We start from the raw sequence: 19,473 nt of genomic DNA, 5'->3' as shown, positions 1-19,473 counted from the left end.
TGCTGCATGGAAAGTGAAAGCACACATGGCGTGCTGAATGTTGCAGTGAAGCATGTTGTGCCTGTGCCTCAATTGTACTATTGGGGGGATTATAAATGATCGCACCTCCGAGGATCACCTGAGTATTGATAGAGATGGAGATAATTAGAACTTCATGTTTACCTAGTTGTGTGACTGTTTCTTGACGACATGAAAAGCTGTCTTTAAATATCATGGCCACCCCACCACCCCTCTTAATTGAACGATTTAGATTAATAATTTTGTGCCAAAGGCGAGCCCGTCTGCACCCGTCCGCGACAGGCCGGGACCAGGGGCCACAACCCCTGTCTCTCCAACTACCAATAGACCAGGCAAATCCGCGCTGGTATACTCTCGTGGAGAGTTGCTCAATCTTAATACTTCCATACCATCCTATCATTCCCATTGTGCCATAGTCGGACCCTCCAACACCATGGGCCCCTTTAGCTGTCGGAACAGTAGATGGAATTGTAACCACACGGAGTCTCCTACATCTGAAGACACTCCTACTCAGGATTACTCATGTATTTATATCAATGCAAGGTCCCTCCCCAAACACTCTATTGAAATATGGGATATGCTACAGGATATCAAACCTGATTTTGTTTTTATCACGGAGACTTGGCTCGGTGAGCACAATACCCAGGATATTACTGCAGCTCTACCGAATGGGTACAAAATTATTAATCTAAATCGTTCAATTAAGAGGGGTGGTGGGGTGGCCATGATATTTAAATACAGCTTTTCATGTCGTCAAGAAACAGTCACACAACTAGGTAAACATGAAGTTCTAATTATCTCCATCTCTATCAATACTCAGGTGATCCTCGGAGGTGCGATCATTTATAATCCCCCCAATAGTACAATTGACTTTAGCACCCAACTCCTGGAACAAATTCTTCCAGTTTGTCTCAATCATAAAAACATTATAGTCCTTGGTGACTTTAATGTTCATTTCGATCTACCTGATAACCCCCTAACTAAACGCCTCGCTACAGACATGGAAATTATGCAATTGACGCAGAAAATAGCTCACCCCACACACAGAGCAGGGCACATGTTAGATCTTATATTTACTAACATAACGAATACTAACATTACAAATATAACACCTTTGACATGGACGGATCATTATAAGATAGATTTTACATGAAACCTACCTATAAAAACTAAAAGACTGTTAGTTCAGCCGACTAACTCTACTAAATGTTGGAGTAAGTTCTCTATGGAAAAATTTAAAGAAGAGTTTTCTTATAATCTCAACTCTGAAAGTGCATGTGAAGAAGAAATTTGTCAATTGCTTGGCAACATAGAGAAAGCGCAGGATCATTGTTCACGGACCCGCGCAATTGATTGATCTAGACGGAAAATCTCTGAGAAATGGTATGGTCCAGACCTAAAAATTGAAAAAAGAAAATGTACTACACTAGAACACAAATGGAGAGTAAGTAGAAACCCCGAAGACAGAGCCACTTATAAACATCAACTGAAAATATACCATACTGCCATACGTAAAGCAAAGAAAGACTATTTTTCCCCAAAAATACTAGAGAATAAAAACTCATCCAAGGAGCTTTTCAAAATAGTAAAAGAACTTTGTAATCCCCCTAGTCTCACATCTAACTTGACGCCTTCACAAGAAAATTGCTCAAAAATTAGTGTCTTTTTCAGTGAAAAAATTGATAAAATATATGCTTCTTTTACAAATAACAGCCAGGCCTCTGTGGAGTATCAGACTGACTCTTCTCTGCAAGCCAGCTGCTCTACTTTTGGCCCTTTTTCCGAAGACGAGGTTAGCAAAGCCATGTCAGAAATCAAATCAGGCTCGCCATGGGATGTTTGTCCACACTATATTTTTTCTCAATTAACTCCTATAATTTGCCCAGCAGTTACAAAAGTTTTTAATTGGTCCCTGGAGCAAGCTGTATTCCCAGAAGTTTGGAAAAATTCAGCTGTAATCCCATTACTAAAAAAACCTGGTGCGGATATAAACGACCCAGCCAATTATCGTCCCATTTCACAGCTTCCATTCCTATCTAAGGTTTTAGAAAGATTGGTAACAAAACAACTGTCAAGTTTCCTGGAAATCAATAACCTACTAGACGTCTCCCAAACTGGTTTTAGATCAAATAACAGTACTGAGACAACGCTCTTGGCTGTGATGGACGATATTCGAATGCAGGTTGATAAAGGCAAAACGGTCGCCCTGATACTACTTGATTTATCAGCGGCTTTTTATACCGTGTCCCACAAACTGCTAATACACATGCTAGCCGCAAAAGGAATACAAGGTAAAGCCCTGAATTGGCTGGAATCTTTTCTATCAAATAGATCCCAGTCCATCTGTTTAGGCAGCTTTACCTCTACTCCTCGGAAGATCAAATATGGGGTGCCTCAAGGAGCAACATTGAGCCCAACACTGTTCAATGTATATGTTTCCTCATTGGCGTCGATTGGCAAGAAATGGGGCATAAATATCTGTTCTTACGCTGACGATACTCAGCTGATGGTAACCCTAAATGGTGCAAATGACGCCAAAAATAGACTGCACAACTGCTTGTCAGAGCTATCCAATTGGATGCATGGCCACTATTTGAAACTAAATGCTGGCAAGTCAGAAATCCTCCTTTTCGGCGGAGCAAAACAGCTTTGGGATAACTCTTGGTGGCCAGATACCTTAGGCACTCCACCAAATCCAACCTCGTCTGCTAGAAACTTGGGAATCCAGATGGACACTACTCTATCGATGAAACGCTATGTCACCACAATATGTGGCAAAGGATTTGCCATACTAAAAATGTTGAAACGGGTCTTTCCCTGGATTCCACTGGAATGCAGACAGATCCTAGTCCAGTCGCTACTAGTTAGCAGGCTGGACTATGGAAATTCGCTATTTGTTGGTATGTCAGACTATTTATTTTCAAAACTACAATTGGTCCAGAATGCTGCAGCTAAGGCTGTCTGCAACATAAGAAAGTATGATTCAGCCACCAACTGCTTGAGAGCCTTACACTGGCTGCCTATGAGACAAAGAGCCTCTTTCAAAATGTTATGCATTGCCCATAAAACTTTACATAATACTGGCCCTTACATTCTGCGGAATAGAATTAAGTTCTATGCTCCAGCGCGGAACTTACGTTCACAAGCCTCAGCCAAAGCAGCCACCACACGGATCAAGTTATCCAGGATGGGCGGACGCGCCTTTTCGCACATTGCGGCCAAATGTTGGAATGATCTGCCCATCAACCTCCGACTTACGGACTTTTACCCCATCTTTAAGAAAAAATTAAAAACTGCATTATTCCCTATATCAGAATAAACAGTGGTCTCTGGTTAATTGCCCATGGTTTACTGCTCAATATTGCAGCGCCGTGATATCCTGGTTGGATGAATGTTGCGCTTTATAAGTACACATAACTATAACAATAACAGTAGGAGAAACTCATTAAAGAAAGTAGTGCTTACAGACTAAGGGCCTCATTAGGATGGCGGACGGACCTTCGTCCGTCCGCCACTCCAGAGTAGGAGGGACCGTCCGCAGGGGCAGCGGCGGTCCCTCCGTGCAAATTAGGATGTGACCGCCACCCTGGCGGTCACATCCTGTATGTTTAACATTGCGGCGGGTGCTGCTTGAAGCGACCGCGGCGGAAAAGTGGCGGACGGTCTTCCTGACCCCCCAGCCATCCTAATCTGGCAGGGTCTTTGAAGGCTCCGCAGCGGTTTTTCCGCATCCTCCGGGCCGGTGGACACTTCCGCCGGCCCGGAGGATGCGGAAAAACTGCAATCCTAATGAGGCCCTAAGTAAGACATACCGTGGAGCAACAGAAGTAAAAGTGCCAGTCCTCATGGGAGGTTACAAATGAAGACAATGTGGTACTAAGGAAGGACTAACAAGCCTATTAACGAATCAGAAGCCAGCATTTGCAAAGGACAATGACATAAGTCAATAAAATATAGGCAGAGAGTGGGCGTAGCTTCAAGGCCATATTTGAATACAGTATGCCTTGCAGAGCAGCACATGCGCTGCCCAGACTTGAACTAAAAATGACACATATTTTTATATAAATTTCAACACCAAGAACTTCTATATCAAGTACGTACTTTTCATGATATCGATTTTCACAAGTAAGTAAAATGTTCACTTAAATGCGTCTTGACTCGGTAATGCTTTCCTATGGGGTGTAAATGCTTATGCTTCATACAGTTAGTTGCAGTCAGTTTCCACGGGTCCCCTTCAGGACTTAAGGTGGTAGGGGGCCATGGTCCAAAGAACCACCAGCAGTTAGTCTTTACCTACCCGGGAGTTTCCGGCTGCAGAGGTACTGATCGTATTGGTATCTTTGCGTGCTACACCGAAAGAGAGGAGGGCACCTAAAAACAGGCTGCAGAGGTGGACCAGGAGCTCTCAATGGGTGTCTCATTTCATGAAGGCCATGGGACTACGGAAGCACAGTCGGATCTCGGGAACCCAAGCTGGAGTGCTTGGGTGCAGACTGGTTTGGTCAGCTGAGTATGTATGTCACGGGCACTCACAGTTGTCGGTCTTGCATGCTGAGGGGACAAAAACAGGACAGTTGAGCCACTTTGAAGTAAATCTCTGCGATGCTGATGTCCCTCAGTGGCTGCTTGGTCTTGGAGTTGTTGGAGTCCAGATCGGACTCAAGCAGGCTTTGGTTGCTGCAAAGGATCTGGTGCCCTTGGCATTGGTGCTGTACAGCTCCAGTTGGTCCTCGTGTCTTCTCACGTGGTGGAGAGACGGATCTGACCTCCTGGTGTATGGTGACCTCTTCATGGGTGGCTACGGCATTGGAGAGACCATGGAGTGGCAGAACGGTGGACCAGACTTGGCTGTTTGGTGCCTGCAAAAAGCAGGAGAGGAGCTCCTCTACACCAAGGAAGACTGCTGACAATTTACAAAGTGCGGCATCCCACCAGGATTCTTGGCAGGCGCACAGCTGCAGGACGAGTTGGTTCGTTACGATTGTCAGGACTGGTCCAGGCTTGCAGGTTTGGTGCCAAAAAATCCACAGCCGGTCCTCAGTTCTCGATTCTCGTGCCCATCGAATCTGACTTCCTGGTGTCAGGGGTGCAACCTAAATACTCAATTTAGGGGCATTAAGGAGAGTGTAAGGTAGTAGCCAATTGACTACTTACCTTTGTGGAGCCGACACCCCCTATATGACCACTTCCTGTGAGGAGTGGGCCTAACACTGACCCAGTGTATCTAATTTCACCAAAAACCAAGAGGATGAAATTCTACTTTTCGGGTTCACATTGCACCCCATCTCTGGAAAGCCATCGACATCTTCTTTGACACAGCAACCTTCCCGGAGAGCTGGAAGCATGCCAAGATCAACGCCCTACTCAAGAAACCCAAGGCAGACCCCAAGGACCTCAAGAACTTCTGGCTCATCTCCCGGCTCCCGTTTCCGGAGAAGGTCATCGAGAAGACTGTCAACAAACAACTGACCGGCTACCTCAAACAGCATCCTGGACCCATCCCAGTCCGGGTTCCGCAGCAACCACAGCACTGAAACTGCCCTCATTGCCGCCACCGACGACATCAGGGCCCTGTTCGAAAATGGAGAAACCGCGGCCCTCATTCTTCTGGACCTGTCAGCTGCCTTCGACACGGTCTGCCACTGCACACTATGCACACGCCTCCACGACGCCGGGATCCAAGAGAAGGCCTTGGACTGGACCATCTCTTTCCTCTCTGGCAGAACACGTAGCGTCCATCTCCCCCTTTCCGCTCCGAAGCCACCGAGATCATCTGCGGCGTACCCCAGGGCTCATCCCTCAGCCCAACGCTGTTTAACATCTACATTGCACCGCTCGCCCACGCTGCCTGACTGCACGACCTCAACATCATCTCCTACGCCGATGACACCCAACTGATCCTCTCCCTCACCAAGGACCCCCACACCACCAAAACCAACCTCCACAAAAGAATGAAAGCTGTCGCCGAGTGGATGAAGAACAGCCGACTGAAGCTGAACTCGGACAAGACGGAAGTCCTCATCCTCAGCTCCACCCCCTCGCCCTGGGACGACTCCTGGTGGCCAACCGCACCGGGAACAGCTCCAACACCCACCGACCACGCACGCAACCTAGGGTTCATCCTCGACTATACCCTCTTCATGACAAAGCAGGTCAACGCCATCTCGTCCTCCTGCTTTAACACCCTCTGCATGCTCCGCAAGATCTATAAGTGGATCCCCACTAAAACGAGAAGAACGGTCACCCAGGCCCTCCTCTGCAGCAGGTTGGACTACGGAAACGCCCTCTACGCGGGAGCCTCAGCCCAACTTCTGAAACAACTTCACCGCATTCAGAGCGCCTCCGCATGCCTCATCCTCAGCATCCCTCACCGCAGCCACATCACACCCCACCTGAGAGACCTGCACTGGCTCCCCGTCAACAAGAGGATCACCTCAAGCTCCTCACCCATACACACAAGGCACTCCACAACACCGGACCAGCGTACCTCAACAGACGACTCAGCTTGTACACCCACCAGCTCCGCTCCGCCGATCTCTCCCTCGCCACAGTCCCCCACATCCGAAGAACGACCTCCGGCGGCAGATCGCTCTGCCACCTCTCCGCCAAGACCTGGAACACCCTCCCCATCCACCTACGGCAGACCCAAGACCTGCTGACCTTCAGAAGACTCCTCAAGACCTGGCTTTTTGAGCAGTAGCAGCATTCCCCCCAGCGCCTTGAGACCCTCATGGGTATGTAGTGCACTTTACAAATGCTCTGATTGATTGATTGATTGATTGAAAGGAGGCAGAGCCCTTTGAAGCCTCCTCCCTTGATATGCTGATTACCAGCCATCCTGCTTCGAGAAGGTGTAAAACACCTCCTATCTGAGAAGGAATTGTATCTGCCCTCAGAGATTGTTGGCTCTCTCCTACAGGGGGTCAGAAACCTGTTTGCGGTGGCAGGCTGATCCACACCCAGTCTACCAGTACTCTAGAGGTTAGTAGGTTTTCAGGGGGGTACCTACTGGCGTCAGTAGGGATTTATTAAGACAATGTGTTTGATACCAAACACAATATGTTTCTGGGTTCAGTAAAGCATCATGTAGCTGGGGAACTCGGAATGACCAGTGCCCAGTTTGTGTACTTAAGATGGATTCCCTGTCCACCTGTACTATCTAGTAATTGAACTGGTTGAAGAGGACAGCACAGGGGTATGCCTGCTCATGCAGAAATAATCACACATGTAATATAATGCACATTGCCTTAGGGTTGTAAACCCTGCTGTAGGGGTGACATACATATATTACATGCAGTATGCAGTGACTGAGGAAATTACACACAAGGTGTGTGCCATGTCGTGTTTTCACTTTTGTCTGCACCATTTTACGTAGCCTGCGATGGCAGTCTATATGAGCGTGGTGGTTGGGCCCTTAGGGTGGGACAGTACATGCTGCAGTCACTAGGGACCCTCTTTAGAGCCCACGCCCAAGTTACCAGGTGTACCATTTACTAGGGACTTACAGGGGTGCTAAAGGGCTTTCCAATTTTTGAACAATAGCACAGTTACCTTGTTTTTGGGAAAGCACACCGACACTGGGGACCTGGTTAGCAGGAACCCAGTACTGCTCAGTCAAAAGGCCTGATTTATATCCCAGAGGAAGTGTTACTGTCACAGCGGTGATGGTTATCTCGTCCACTGAAACAGAATACCTATTATATCCTATAGAATTTATATTTCAGCAGATAGCATATCCATCACCATTGTGATGGAGTAACCGGTCTGATCTGCAGAGTTCTAAATCAGGCCCAAAGTTGCATCAAATACCAGGCAAGAAATGGGGGTGACCATGTCAAAATGTCAAAAAGAGGCACTTTTCCACAGTATGTATTTACATTGTGAGTATAATGACTGATGCGCATGTGTTGTAATGTCCTGCCAGTTGCATAACAATAGCCCCTGCAGCACTGGGGGGGATCCGAGCTCCACGAGGCCCCTATTCAGGACTGGGCACACGCATCGGCTGAGAGGTCCTGGCTGGGTCCGGAGCATCCAGATTACTCATTTGACTCCATGTACTTTGCAGGGGACCCCCTCAAGTTTCGTTATGCTAGTGTCTTGCATGGTTTGGTTTGCAGTGCAGTGGCCTAAATTCCTAATTCATGTATAGTATTTCTTATATAAATAAGTTACACCGGCATATTAAGAGAAGAGTTACCAATGACCTTATGCAATATACTTTTAGTGTCACTTAACTGCCTTTACATGCAGAGATTTTGGTTTTCTGAGTTTTTGAACTCGTTGAAATGATTTACACTTTTTATCATCTGAAGTGCTCCACACATCATATACAATCATACATGCTGGTGAAGATATAATGTAGTAGTAAGTGTCTATAATCCATCGAAATGAAACCGTTTGTGTACAGCTATATATCCATTGAACGTCAGTCAGAGATTCTCAGAGCCCTCCTCCCAATCTACTCTAACCAGGTTAGAGCATCCCATTCTGCATTGTCATAGGCTAGTGTACTGTCTAGAGACCTGTCGAGTGACGTCAGATGAGGTTCTGAATTGAGTCAATGGTATAAATTCGATCGGTCTCAGTAGTTGGGGCCATATTATCAAGAAAGGGCGATACATTATAGCCGCTTTTATCACCAGGAAACTGCCGCTAAAGCGGCGATAATGGGCTTGATAATATGCCCTTGTGAATTCCCATAGCAGCCCAGGTTAACACCAGAACCTGGGGTTCTATGGGAATTCACAAGGACATATTATCAAGTCCATTATCGCCGCTTTAGCTGCAGTTTCCTGCCGATAAAAGCGGCGATAATGTATCGCCCTTTCTTGATAATATGGCCCATTGTCCTTCATACTACGTATCTTGGCATAAATTAAACATCCCCCCTTGGAGAAGAATTGTTGAAATTTCCTAAAATTCAAATCTACATACAGGTGACCCGTGTTCTTCATGGTCATCATTAACACAGTGTTTTGCATAGTGCGCTTGCCATTGATGGTAGCAACGGGCTATGTACCAACTTAAAAGCCGGTGAATACAAGCATGAGCCCCTGGTTGTATGATGCAGGGATCTCGAGGGCCAGCATGGAGTAGCAATAGTTTTAATCTCTCTTTTGGGGTTTTGGTAGGCCTAATGGGAGCAAGGAGACCAGGGGATCCCATTAGTTTGATCCTGTTTGGAGCTATGGTATGCAGGCATCTGGGTTATACCAAAATTAGGCACAATTGCATAGTACCACTAAATAGTACATTTCTGGGTCTGGTACCCTCCTTTCGCATAGGGAACCACTAGTGTGTTCCGAGCAGGGCTCGCTGGTCTATTTCAGGTGCCCAACTTTGATGACGAGAATCGAAATAAATGCTTCTTTCTGGTTGGTGTTTGAAGGTGGGTTTCTATGTCCATTGGCATGTGTTGTGGTGAAGTTTTATTTTATCCCAAACAGTAATCAGGGGTGATCTTTATGTATCCCAGGCATTCTCTATGCAAGTTTATGAACAGACATTTAAAGGAACATTTTTGAGAAAATGCCTAGTAATTAGGCAGAGGATGAGTTAAGTCTAAACTTTGGCATGCAGACCAAGCATTTATTAAATTAAACCTGAGTCCAATAAACACGGGGAGTCTGGAGTAATCTGAATCAAACAAAACGTACTGAAATCTTTTCCTCACGATGGTGAGCAGGTCTTGACCTGCACACCGCTTCAAATCCTGATTTGAGTTTAAAATCTGTTCATAATTACTATCACAATTAAATTGTTGTAGGGGCATTTGTATTAATTTCTATCTAAAACATCAACTCTCCTTTGATTGGGGTGGAAACATTCAATTATAAATTATAAGTTGTTTTAAGACTACAGTTTATTGAGGCCCTTATTACGAGTTCTGAGCTGAATTCGATCCGTATGCAAAAGTATGAGTTGTGTAATAATTACCACACCCTCGCAGGGGTTTATGCTACCCAGCTTAATTGTATTCAAGCAACGTCAGAAGGATAAAAGGATGAATTGGGTCAGCGAACTTCAAATCTGTGACTTTCAAGTTACTCAGATGTCACTATCGGGCGCATAGCTCAATAGCCCATCTTGCCAGCTAGTCTCCAGCTTATTGCACACTTGTCACACACAATTAAAGACATCATTTACACTAGCACAGCTAAGCTCTACCACATACTCATAGAACCAATGGTGGTAAACAAAGGGGTAGAAAAAGGAGAAGCAGGGCTCGATGAGAGAACTTTAAGGCAGGGACGGCTGACCCCTATGGGAAGTGGTAGGGCGGCAACGGGGGAGGTGGGACATAAATACATAAAAAAAATAAAAATTGACTTACCGGCTGCTGGGTTTCTCCTCTCCCAATCCCCGACTGGCACGCACACTGCGCAGGTTCCCAGATGCCAATCCCAGCGCAGCTCTCATGATGGGATTGGTCTGAGCAGCCTGCTTTGATGCTCAGAGCATGCCTGGGAGCCTGTGGCTTTTCTCTACCCGGCTGCACAGCACAGCTGGGTGGAGAAAGGCTAAGTGCGCATAACAGTTTGGCTGGCCTAAAACAGCGGGCCAAATCATCATGCGCACTTAGTAGTGCCCACAACTCATCCTCATGAAGCTCAGGGCCGGCTGTGCTGAAAAAGAACATGATAATAAAATAATTAAATTGTAATTTTCTTTTGCACTGTTGCCTCTGCTGGGTAGCAGCAGTGGGACGGCACTCCTCCACCATTACGGAAGAGCCGCCCCTGCTTCAAGGCAATATATTCCTCATGAGAGGTACAGTAAGGAGCGCAAAGGGACTGCCAGTACCAGCCAAACTCACCAAACATTCCACCCTCGCTCCTACACACTTATTCCCCACACGCCCACAGAACACACACTCTTCACACACATACATATTCCTCCCTGCTTCGACCACACTACCACAATAAAGGTAATCTGATAAGAGATGAAGAAGGAATTCACAGCACCCAACTTTACAAAAGGTGAGGAGAGTCTGAGGAGCTTTAGATGAATGTGGTTGTCTTTGTCGAGTACTGCAGCGAGCCCGTTTTGTCATAACCCTGCCTCCACATGTCCTGTATGATAACTTCCGTAGCAAAATGCATGTGTGACTAACCTTTCTAACCACATGTATGTGAAGAAATGAGGAGGTTCATCTTTATAGGGAGAGTTTATTTACTAGAAATGCTAATGTTGAGATAACCCACTCATGTGCGATACATCAAGAACTGCAACAATGTCAGCTTAAGCCTTAAGTATATTAATTTCTCCAATATTTCACTTTCAGCTGCATGGAAAAGACATTGAAGATGTCATTAAAAGTGAAACATCAGGAAACCTGAAGAAGGCCTACCTAACTTTAGGTAAAGTTAAAGCTGGAACCTTTCCTTTATTTCTTTTTTCTTCACAATATCGTATGTTCTACAGGTTACCTCTAGCCGGTCGGTCCTTCATCCTGTACACACCATATCACTGTCTATTGAACCCTCCTGACTGACACACATCCACCAAGCAGATCTATTGACACAGTCAGGCATGCAACCGGAGCACCCAACAGTGCACTGGGAGCTGGTTTGTCAGCTTGGTACATGCCCTCTATTTGACCACATTTTTGCTTTGTGAATCATGCTCCATGTTTTTGCACCTACTGCTTTGTGTCTGCTCAGATTCTTCCTCTTCCATTTCTCTTTTATTTAAAATCATTAATTTAACACCATAAACTACATGGGGCCAGATGTAGGTAAATCATATTTACCGACTCTTAAATACCTAATTTTACCGATTCGGTATTTAAGAGTTGGTAAATATGAAGGGGGAGATGTAGGTAATTCCAAATTGAGAATTACCGAATCGGTAGGATTCGGTAATTACTGATTCGGTAAATACCGAATCGGTATTGCCCATTGATTCCTATGGGCCATAAAGCCCATAGGAATCAATGGGCAATACCGATTCGGTATTTACCGAATCAGTAAATACCGAATCCTGCAAGGGTGCAGGGGGTGTCACTTTGACACCCTCTAGCACCCCAATTCCGGACTTGTGTGCCATATGGCACACAGACATGCCCTAAGGGGCATGTCTGTGTGTCACATTGCACAGGTGTGCATGCACACATGTGCATGCACACCTGAATTCGGTATCTTACCACCCAATTGGATTGGGTGGTAAAATACCAAATCTGTAAGGCCTTTGGGACTCTGAAGAGTCCCACCTACATCTGGGTTTTACCGAATCGGTAAAATTACCGATTCGGTATTTTACAGAATCGGTAAATTTACCGATTCGGTAAATTTACCCAATCTGTAAACTGATGCCCCTACATCCCAATCACTAAATACCGGTCGGTAACACCCTAATTCGGCTGTTACCGACCGGTATTTGGGCTCCTACATCTGGCCCAAGGTAGCATGCAGCTAACTTTTTTTTTTTAGATTTACTACTGAAATGATGCACCCTGATTATTGACACCAGAATATCAATAGGACCCAACATTGAGTATAAAATATCGAAAATAAAATACAGACAAGTAAGTCTAGGTTTTCGATACCTAACTTTACATATATGTATCTTGTTGATATATAGATGTATGTGTATATATATATATATATATCTTCCAGATACGTAGATGTGAAGTTAGGATTAGTAAATCTGTACTTCCCTATATGCACTTACCTTTCTGTATTTTTCCCTCAATATTCGGTCCTCGCTATTCTTGCACCACGATATTCAGGGGGCTGATACTTAATAGCATAAGCTATTGAAACAGAGGTGCTATCGATGGAGTGCATCTTATTAAGCATTTAGCTAAATGTTAAAATAGTCCCATCTTGAGGAAATGTTAGTATGTCCATCCTGTCCCAGTCAGAGTATAATAATATTGGATGTGTCCAGGGAAACATCTTTGGTATGTTTCTGAAACTGAAAACCATGTTTTATGAGTAACCTTAATTAAAGACTGTGATGAATTATTTTTTTGAAATGGAGGAATCAGAAGATCTATCAGGGCGCATGTAATGCTGTTGCTCATTTGCCTCTGTCTAGTGAGATGTGCCAGGGATTGTCATGGCTATTTTGCCAAACGACTGCACAAGGCCATGAAAGGAGCAGGGACAGACGAAGACATGCTAATCCGCATCCTTGTGGCCAGGGCAGAGGTAAGACTCACTAACAATATCTTTAGTTGCTGGCGCTAGGCGCCAACATTGTTTTTACTAGTGATCTTTTCAAGTTTAGAGAGAGGGTGTAAAATGGAAGCCCAATTTATTGGATGAAGAAATGTACAAAATTGGATGAATGTATGGTCTTGTCTAACCAATCTTATGGTCTGTTCTTCATAAACTTGTTTTTGCATGCCGGGATATATCACTTTGGGATTTGCATATGTCCATGCCAGTTAAAAATGCCTGACACAAATATTTTTCAGAGTCTGAATAATTCAGAATCAAACCGGAGGGTCGAGGTTATGTTAGGAGAACAAACACAATAGTCCGCATAAGTTAAACAGTTAACAAAGTAATCAATCGGGCGAAATAAGTTGGTGCCTTTGTTGGTGAACTGACTTTGCAGTATGTTCTTTCCTTACCTGAAGAAGCAGAAGTCGCAAAAACAATGTCAACCCCTGCTGTCTATGCACATCTTTGTGTTGTGTTATGTAAATGTCATAAAAAGAGGTTTTAAAAAAGTAGCAGAAAACAATGACTCAGCATTCCTAATTTTAAAATTATACATACCTATTCTAGCAAAGAGCAGTTTGTCTCATCAGTAAAAGGGAGCTTAAAGTGGTCTGATTGGCTGTTTTCTGCTTCTTCATCCATTTATCAATTCGTTTTTACATTCTGCTCAGCCCAACATTCAATATAATTTTGCAGGAAACCAATGCCAGGAAACCAATGCCATAATATGACATTTTGAACTGCTCCAGCTTTCAGAACCCATTGCGTTTGAAATTCCTGCTAGGCCTTTAAAATGGACTATAAAACAACTTCTCAAGAAGTATAGGTGTAGGGGAACTGGGGTCATAGGTTTTACAAAGATGCATTTAAAATCTATTGAAAATAGATCAAAGGAAAACGAAAAGAAAAACCGAAATCTACAAATAACACATTTGTAACTTACATATACACCTAAACAAAGCCAAAGAGGGTTGAGAGGTAAACAATTTTGGACTTCTTTTATGGCTCAAGAAAGGGCAAGGAAGTTTGTTTTAAGTGGGTGTCCAGGTCATACTTTTTCCAGAGTACCACTCCTTTAAGAACTCACCCTGGTGTCTGAGGTGCACCAGAGCCAGCTGGCAGTTCACTGTGTGAGAGACATTTAGGAAGCATGGAGCACACAAGCCTGACCAGCACTGGCTTCTCTTCAGTAGACATACCTCAAATGATAAGAGTGAACATGCAGAAATAGCCAAAGTGCAAACAGAATCTCAGAGAGCTTATAATGTACCAATGGGATAAATAGTAATTTGTATAGTGTGCAAAAGCAACCAGTGTAGCATTGTGTCATTCTAGTTATCTGCAGCAAATATATGCAGACCTGAAGGTTTGACTGGAGATGTGTGTGGTTGTAGTTTGACGTATGTGGGGAGAGTTGGGAAAGATGGGAGAGGCTCCTGGGACTGTCACTCTAAAGCTGGAGACCTTATAAGTAAGGAGTGTATAATGTAGGTCCATGGGTGATGAATCTACACCAAATTTGCATGATAACTGACAAAGTAGATAAAATAATGTTTGATCAATTTTATGTAACAATGTCATATGTTGATATCCTGAATCTCTGGCATGGATTTGGCACTCCTGTACCTACACTAGATACCCCTGATGAAGGGTAGCTATGAGCTGCAACATGTCAAGACGTGTTTTGGCTAAATTGGCCTGATGATTTTAGGTAACCTATGAATATATATGAAGAAATGCATTGTAGGTGCTAAATGTTTGGATTCTGAAATGTTCCAGTGGAAGAAATGTTTTTAAAAATAGTGTCCTGTAAAATATTATTTTGGTATCTCAACAGATTGACCTTCAAACAATAAAGGAAAAGTACCAGAAGATGTACAGCAAATCCCTGGTTGACGCTGTTAAATCAGATACATCTGGAGATTTCAGCAAGTTACTGCTGGCGTTGCTGCACTGAACTATCCCATCCTGATGCTATGTTATGCTCAACACCAGAGCCTGAAACCCAAAATGGAGAAGTCACTGTTCATTCTGGGCCTAAATATAAAAGGCCTCAGCCACAAAGATTTTGTTGTGACTTATTCTTGTAGTACTCCTGAATTCCAGGAGTAAACCGGCAATAAGGCTGGAGAATTCCGGGGGTAATCCTTGCTTAGTCCTTAAATTCAGGAGTAAGTCAGGAGTACTGCAAGAGTAAGTCACACCAACTAAAACCCAAAACTTTGTCTCAAGTGTCTTATTTTATAAGGCAGGTTGAGCACATCTTAATGTTTGGTTGGCACAAAAATAAAAGAGTGAGCGAGTAAGTTACGTTGTTAATCTCATTGCTAATGTAAAAAATTAATCTATTTTAATAAAAATGAAAAATATATCATTATTTGCTGGCAGACAAGAGCACGTCTGGTGATATTCTCTCCTTACAATTAGTAATTGAGTTTACCCTTCAAAATATTAAAAAAGAGAACCATGTACTTCATTTCTACAAACGTACTACATTACATTTTCACATTTTTACATATGGAGTTTTTCTGTTTTCTCAAATTAAGCCGATATGGATTTATAACAGATGTATTAAACCGAAATCTCAACTACTTCAATATAGTAAATTGTGTTGTGACCACAGAGCACTCAGACTCTTTCTAAGAGATTCAGATTAAGCTTTGCTTTTCCTATGAAAGAGTAGATAAACATCCTCAGGACCAAACCATTTTGATTGTTGAGTTTATGATTGTGGATGGGAAGATCAGTTCCATTTTTGAGAAAAAAACATAAATTACATTTACATATGCTTAGATTGTGTTAACTACTTTTGAAATATAGGAAAGGAGACGTTTTCAAGTAATGTCTATTGGAAAGAGTTTGTTATATTCTAAATATACTTGTTTTGTATAATGACTGGACCGCGTATTATGTACACTATGTCGACACCGGAAGCAAAAGAAAACTATTAATAAACTTGTGTTGAATTAAAATATTGTTGTTACTGATGTTATCTGAAGTTAACCTTAACTAGAGGTGATCTCAGGTAATCTGACAGAGATGGTAGTCTGTAATGTTAGCAACTAGCCTGTTTCTTTAAAAAGTTACAAATCTTTGTGTGTGACGCCTGCCTATTTTTAAAATTAACAATTCGGTTATTCACAAAGTCATTTGGGAAACATTGGCAAGGAAAGGTCCTGCTTGCCTAATCTTTAGGGCAAATGCTTCACAGTGTGTAAGGCTAGGAAACTTGTCAATTTTCACCAACAGCTAATTTTTTCTTCATATGGAAAGCACGTCAAGTCACCCTTTTCTCACTGACCCACAGAAAAACGGGGCATTGTAGGCACTTTTCCACCTTTTCCGCACCACTTTCCCCTTGTTCATTCAGGTTGAAGTACAGAAGTGCAATTAAGTGTGTTAAAGGCATTGTACACATTTTTCAATACCCAAAAATGAATGCCACGCTGACACACTGGTTGTTCACCTTGAATGACATCCATTTCTCTCTCTCTCCGCCGAATGCTCTTCGGGGATCAATATTTCCAAACTATGAGGCCTATTCACAAACTGCATTTTGTAGTGTGTTTAGTAGTATTACATTAGTAGTACTAACATAACAAAATACTAATCTCATACCTATGTGGGGAGGTCTGTGCCCCCACCTCTCATCTTTTATGTTTAGAGATCTTCGCCTCAGCTGTGGAGGTCTCCTATAGGCTTTTTTTTCATTGAAGCTTCAGAAAAATATTTGTTTTAAAATAGTCTAACTAATTAACATTTAAATTTAAAATGAAGTTATTAATGCTGTAACTTTATTTTGTTCTCCATGTAAAATAAATATATTAAAGTCATTATCATTCACCAAGTGGGCTTGGCAAAACTAAACTGTTCACAACAAGGATGTCCCGATGGGACTCTGTGATGTCTGTAGCAAATGGCATTCGCAAGCTAGATAGAACACCCAACTTCGGCTGCACGCAAGATACTCTCCCGCATCACTTTGTTACTTCTTTCGGCACCTGATGTTGTTTACATGACAGCTGTGGCCATCCATCCATTAAGCATCTCAGACCACTCCCCAATCACTGTCCACTTTAGGAACACTGCTACAACCCGGAGGCCCATATGGTGTTTTAATGCGTAGTGCCTGGTGGACACCAAATGCTCTGAATACCTGGTGGATAAATATGGGGCTTCCCATTAATCAGGTTTCAGTCACCACCATGGGCACACTAAGGGGTCCTGGGAAGGCAACTATTTAAGGTTTTGCCAAGGCCTAACCTTTGCCGTATAAAAAAAAAACAAGCAAAGTCAGATGGCTGATCTGGAGGTCCAAATCCTCAAGCTAGAGTGACAGTGCCAGACAGGATCGTCTATGACCCACTGGCACCACTTGGAGCGGAGGAAGAAGATGCCTGTCAATGTTGGAGGGCACCGACCAGATGGGTTTACAAACGCTGGGTTAAATCCAGTAAGGTACTTTATTGGCCACTAGAAAAATTACCTCCAGGATAGTCCCAGAGATCCTGGACGACTCTGGCGTGAGGAACTACAATGCTATCAACATTGCGGCAAGTCAGCAATATTTGTTGATTACTACCAATCCCTCTACGCTCAACATCTGTGTTCCCTGAGCGAGCAGACTAGGTCAATCTTTGCTGACATTCCCCTTCAGTCACTCACATTTTCCCAAACAAAGGAGTCAGATTAGCCTCTCACAGGGGAACAGTTAGGTGATGCCCTACAAGACATGAACTGTGGTAAAACACCTAGGCCAGAAGGCCTTCTCATGAAGTAGTATCGTACGTTCCACAAAATACTAACTCCTTAACTCTTAGACCTAAAAATAAAGATCTCGATTTGGCCACCATTGTAATCATTCACAAGACTGGGCGACACAAAGACTAATGCTCCTCCTGTAGGTCCATTTTCCTGATTAACTCAGAGATTAATGTATTTGGAAAAGCCCTGGCCAATAGGCTGCTCTGGGTATTACGTTGCCCCATCCACCCAGACTAATGTAGCTTTGTCAGGCTACAGTACATTTAATTGCTTCCGCCACTTACACGTGGCACTGACTCACATCCACAGCATTCGTGGCACCTTCACTCGTCTGCCTCTGTACTTTGAGAAGGTATTCGACTGTCGATTGTCTTTCCTAGACATAGTCCTTGAATTCATGGATTTTGGATCTCGATTTCAGATGTACGTCAAACTCCTTCACTCTGAGCCATTTGCCCAAGTGCGGATTAATGATGAACTATCCAACTCATTCCCTAGCCAGAGAGGGAGTAGGCAGGGTTGCTCTTTGACCCCTCTTCTTTTTGCCTTTGCCATATAACCCCTGGCTCGCCTGATTAGGTTTGATGTGCAGATACAGAGCTGGTGCTGGGAGGGAAGTGGTGAAGATGGAGTGGCACTGTACACTGACGACATACTACTATATTTGACAAATCCTCAAGTATCAGGGCTGTGAGTTTTGCAGATCCTCCTTCTATACAAGTCAATCTTAAGGCGCCAAATTAACTGATCCAACTGATTGCTAATCGCGCTCAAAGGCGACAACCATACAATTTCCTGGCTGGCGTCCTTGCAAATAGAGGATCAGCCTTCAGTACTACAGTATCTATTTTACACTTGAACCAGGCCTGACCTGGAGTCTCAATATTGTGCCTCTTCTAGACTAGAATAAAGTGGGACTTTCAACAACGGGCTCAGCTCCGACTCTTCATCCTTGGTAGAACAGCGCTGTTGAAAATGATGACTCTCTCCTGCTACCTATGTGTCTTGCAAAGTTCCCCGTTGGTAATCCCAGCTGGCGGGTTTCAGAAGCTCATGGCCATGATTCACTCCTTTCTGTGGGTAGGCCACCCTCTTTGCATTACCCTAGACAAATATGTAATCGGTATAAGATGGGGAATGGAAATTGAAGACTTGCAACTTTATTATTGGACCTCACAGCTCCTGGTGTTTAATGACTGGCTGAGCAGAAGTTGGGAAGACCCAACGTTACATGCTGAACTGTCCCTATTGTGTCTAGACAATATCATGGATATGTTTTTCAGTGGGTCTAGTCCCCAACAGCTTACTAAGGAAGTGGTTCTGATTTGGGGGGTTGGCGTTATGTATGACTGGTTAGGATAAAAGACCCATGCAGCAGACTCCACTATGGAGGAGTAAGTGGCTTCGACACACCGCACAATTGGAGGGATTTACTAAATGGAACAGGATTGATATTATTAACTAAGGAGATGTCTGGCAAGGGTTGAGTATGAAATCACTCCAGGGCTTGCAGGCC

At 43.8% G+C, this 19,473-nt stretch overlaps 1 protein-coding gene across 1 annotated transcript in view; it reads left to right on the top strand.

Moving 5' to 3' along the window:
• The window catches only part of ANXA13 (annexin A13), a 200,537-nt gene extending 184,372 nt beyond the window's left edge, over positions 1 to 16,165 (top strand). The window contains exons 9-11 of the mRNA XM_086966189.1: positions 11,306 to 11,381; positions 13,063 to 13,175; positions 15,031 to 16,165. Coding sequence (XP_086822315.1) covers positions 11,306 to 11,381; positions 13,063 to 13,175; positions 15,031 to 15,150 — 309 coding nt within the window. The 3' untranslated portion in view covers positions 15,151 to 16,165. The remainder of the gene's footprint in view (positions 1 to 11,305; positions 11,382 to 13,062; positions 13,176 to 15,030) is intronic.
• The last annotated feature ends 3,308 nt before the right edge of the window (positions 16,166 to 19,473 follow it).

The sequence above is a fragment of the Lissotriton vulgaris genome, chromosome 4_1 (genome assembly GCF_964263255.1).
Source record: "Lissotriton vulgaris chromosome 4_1, aLisVul1.2, whole genome shotgun sequence".
NCBI lineage: Eukaryota > Metazoa > Chordata > Amphibia > Caudata > Salamandridae > Lissotriton > Lissotriton vulgaris.
The sequence above is the reverse complement of the archived record's forward strand: the minus strand, read 5'-3'. Positions and strand labels throughout refer to the sequence as shown.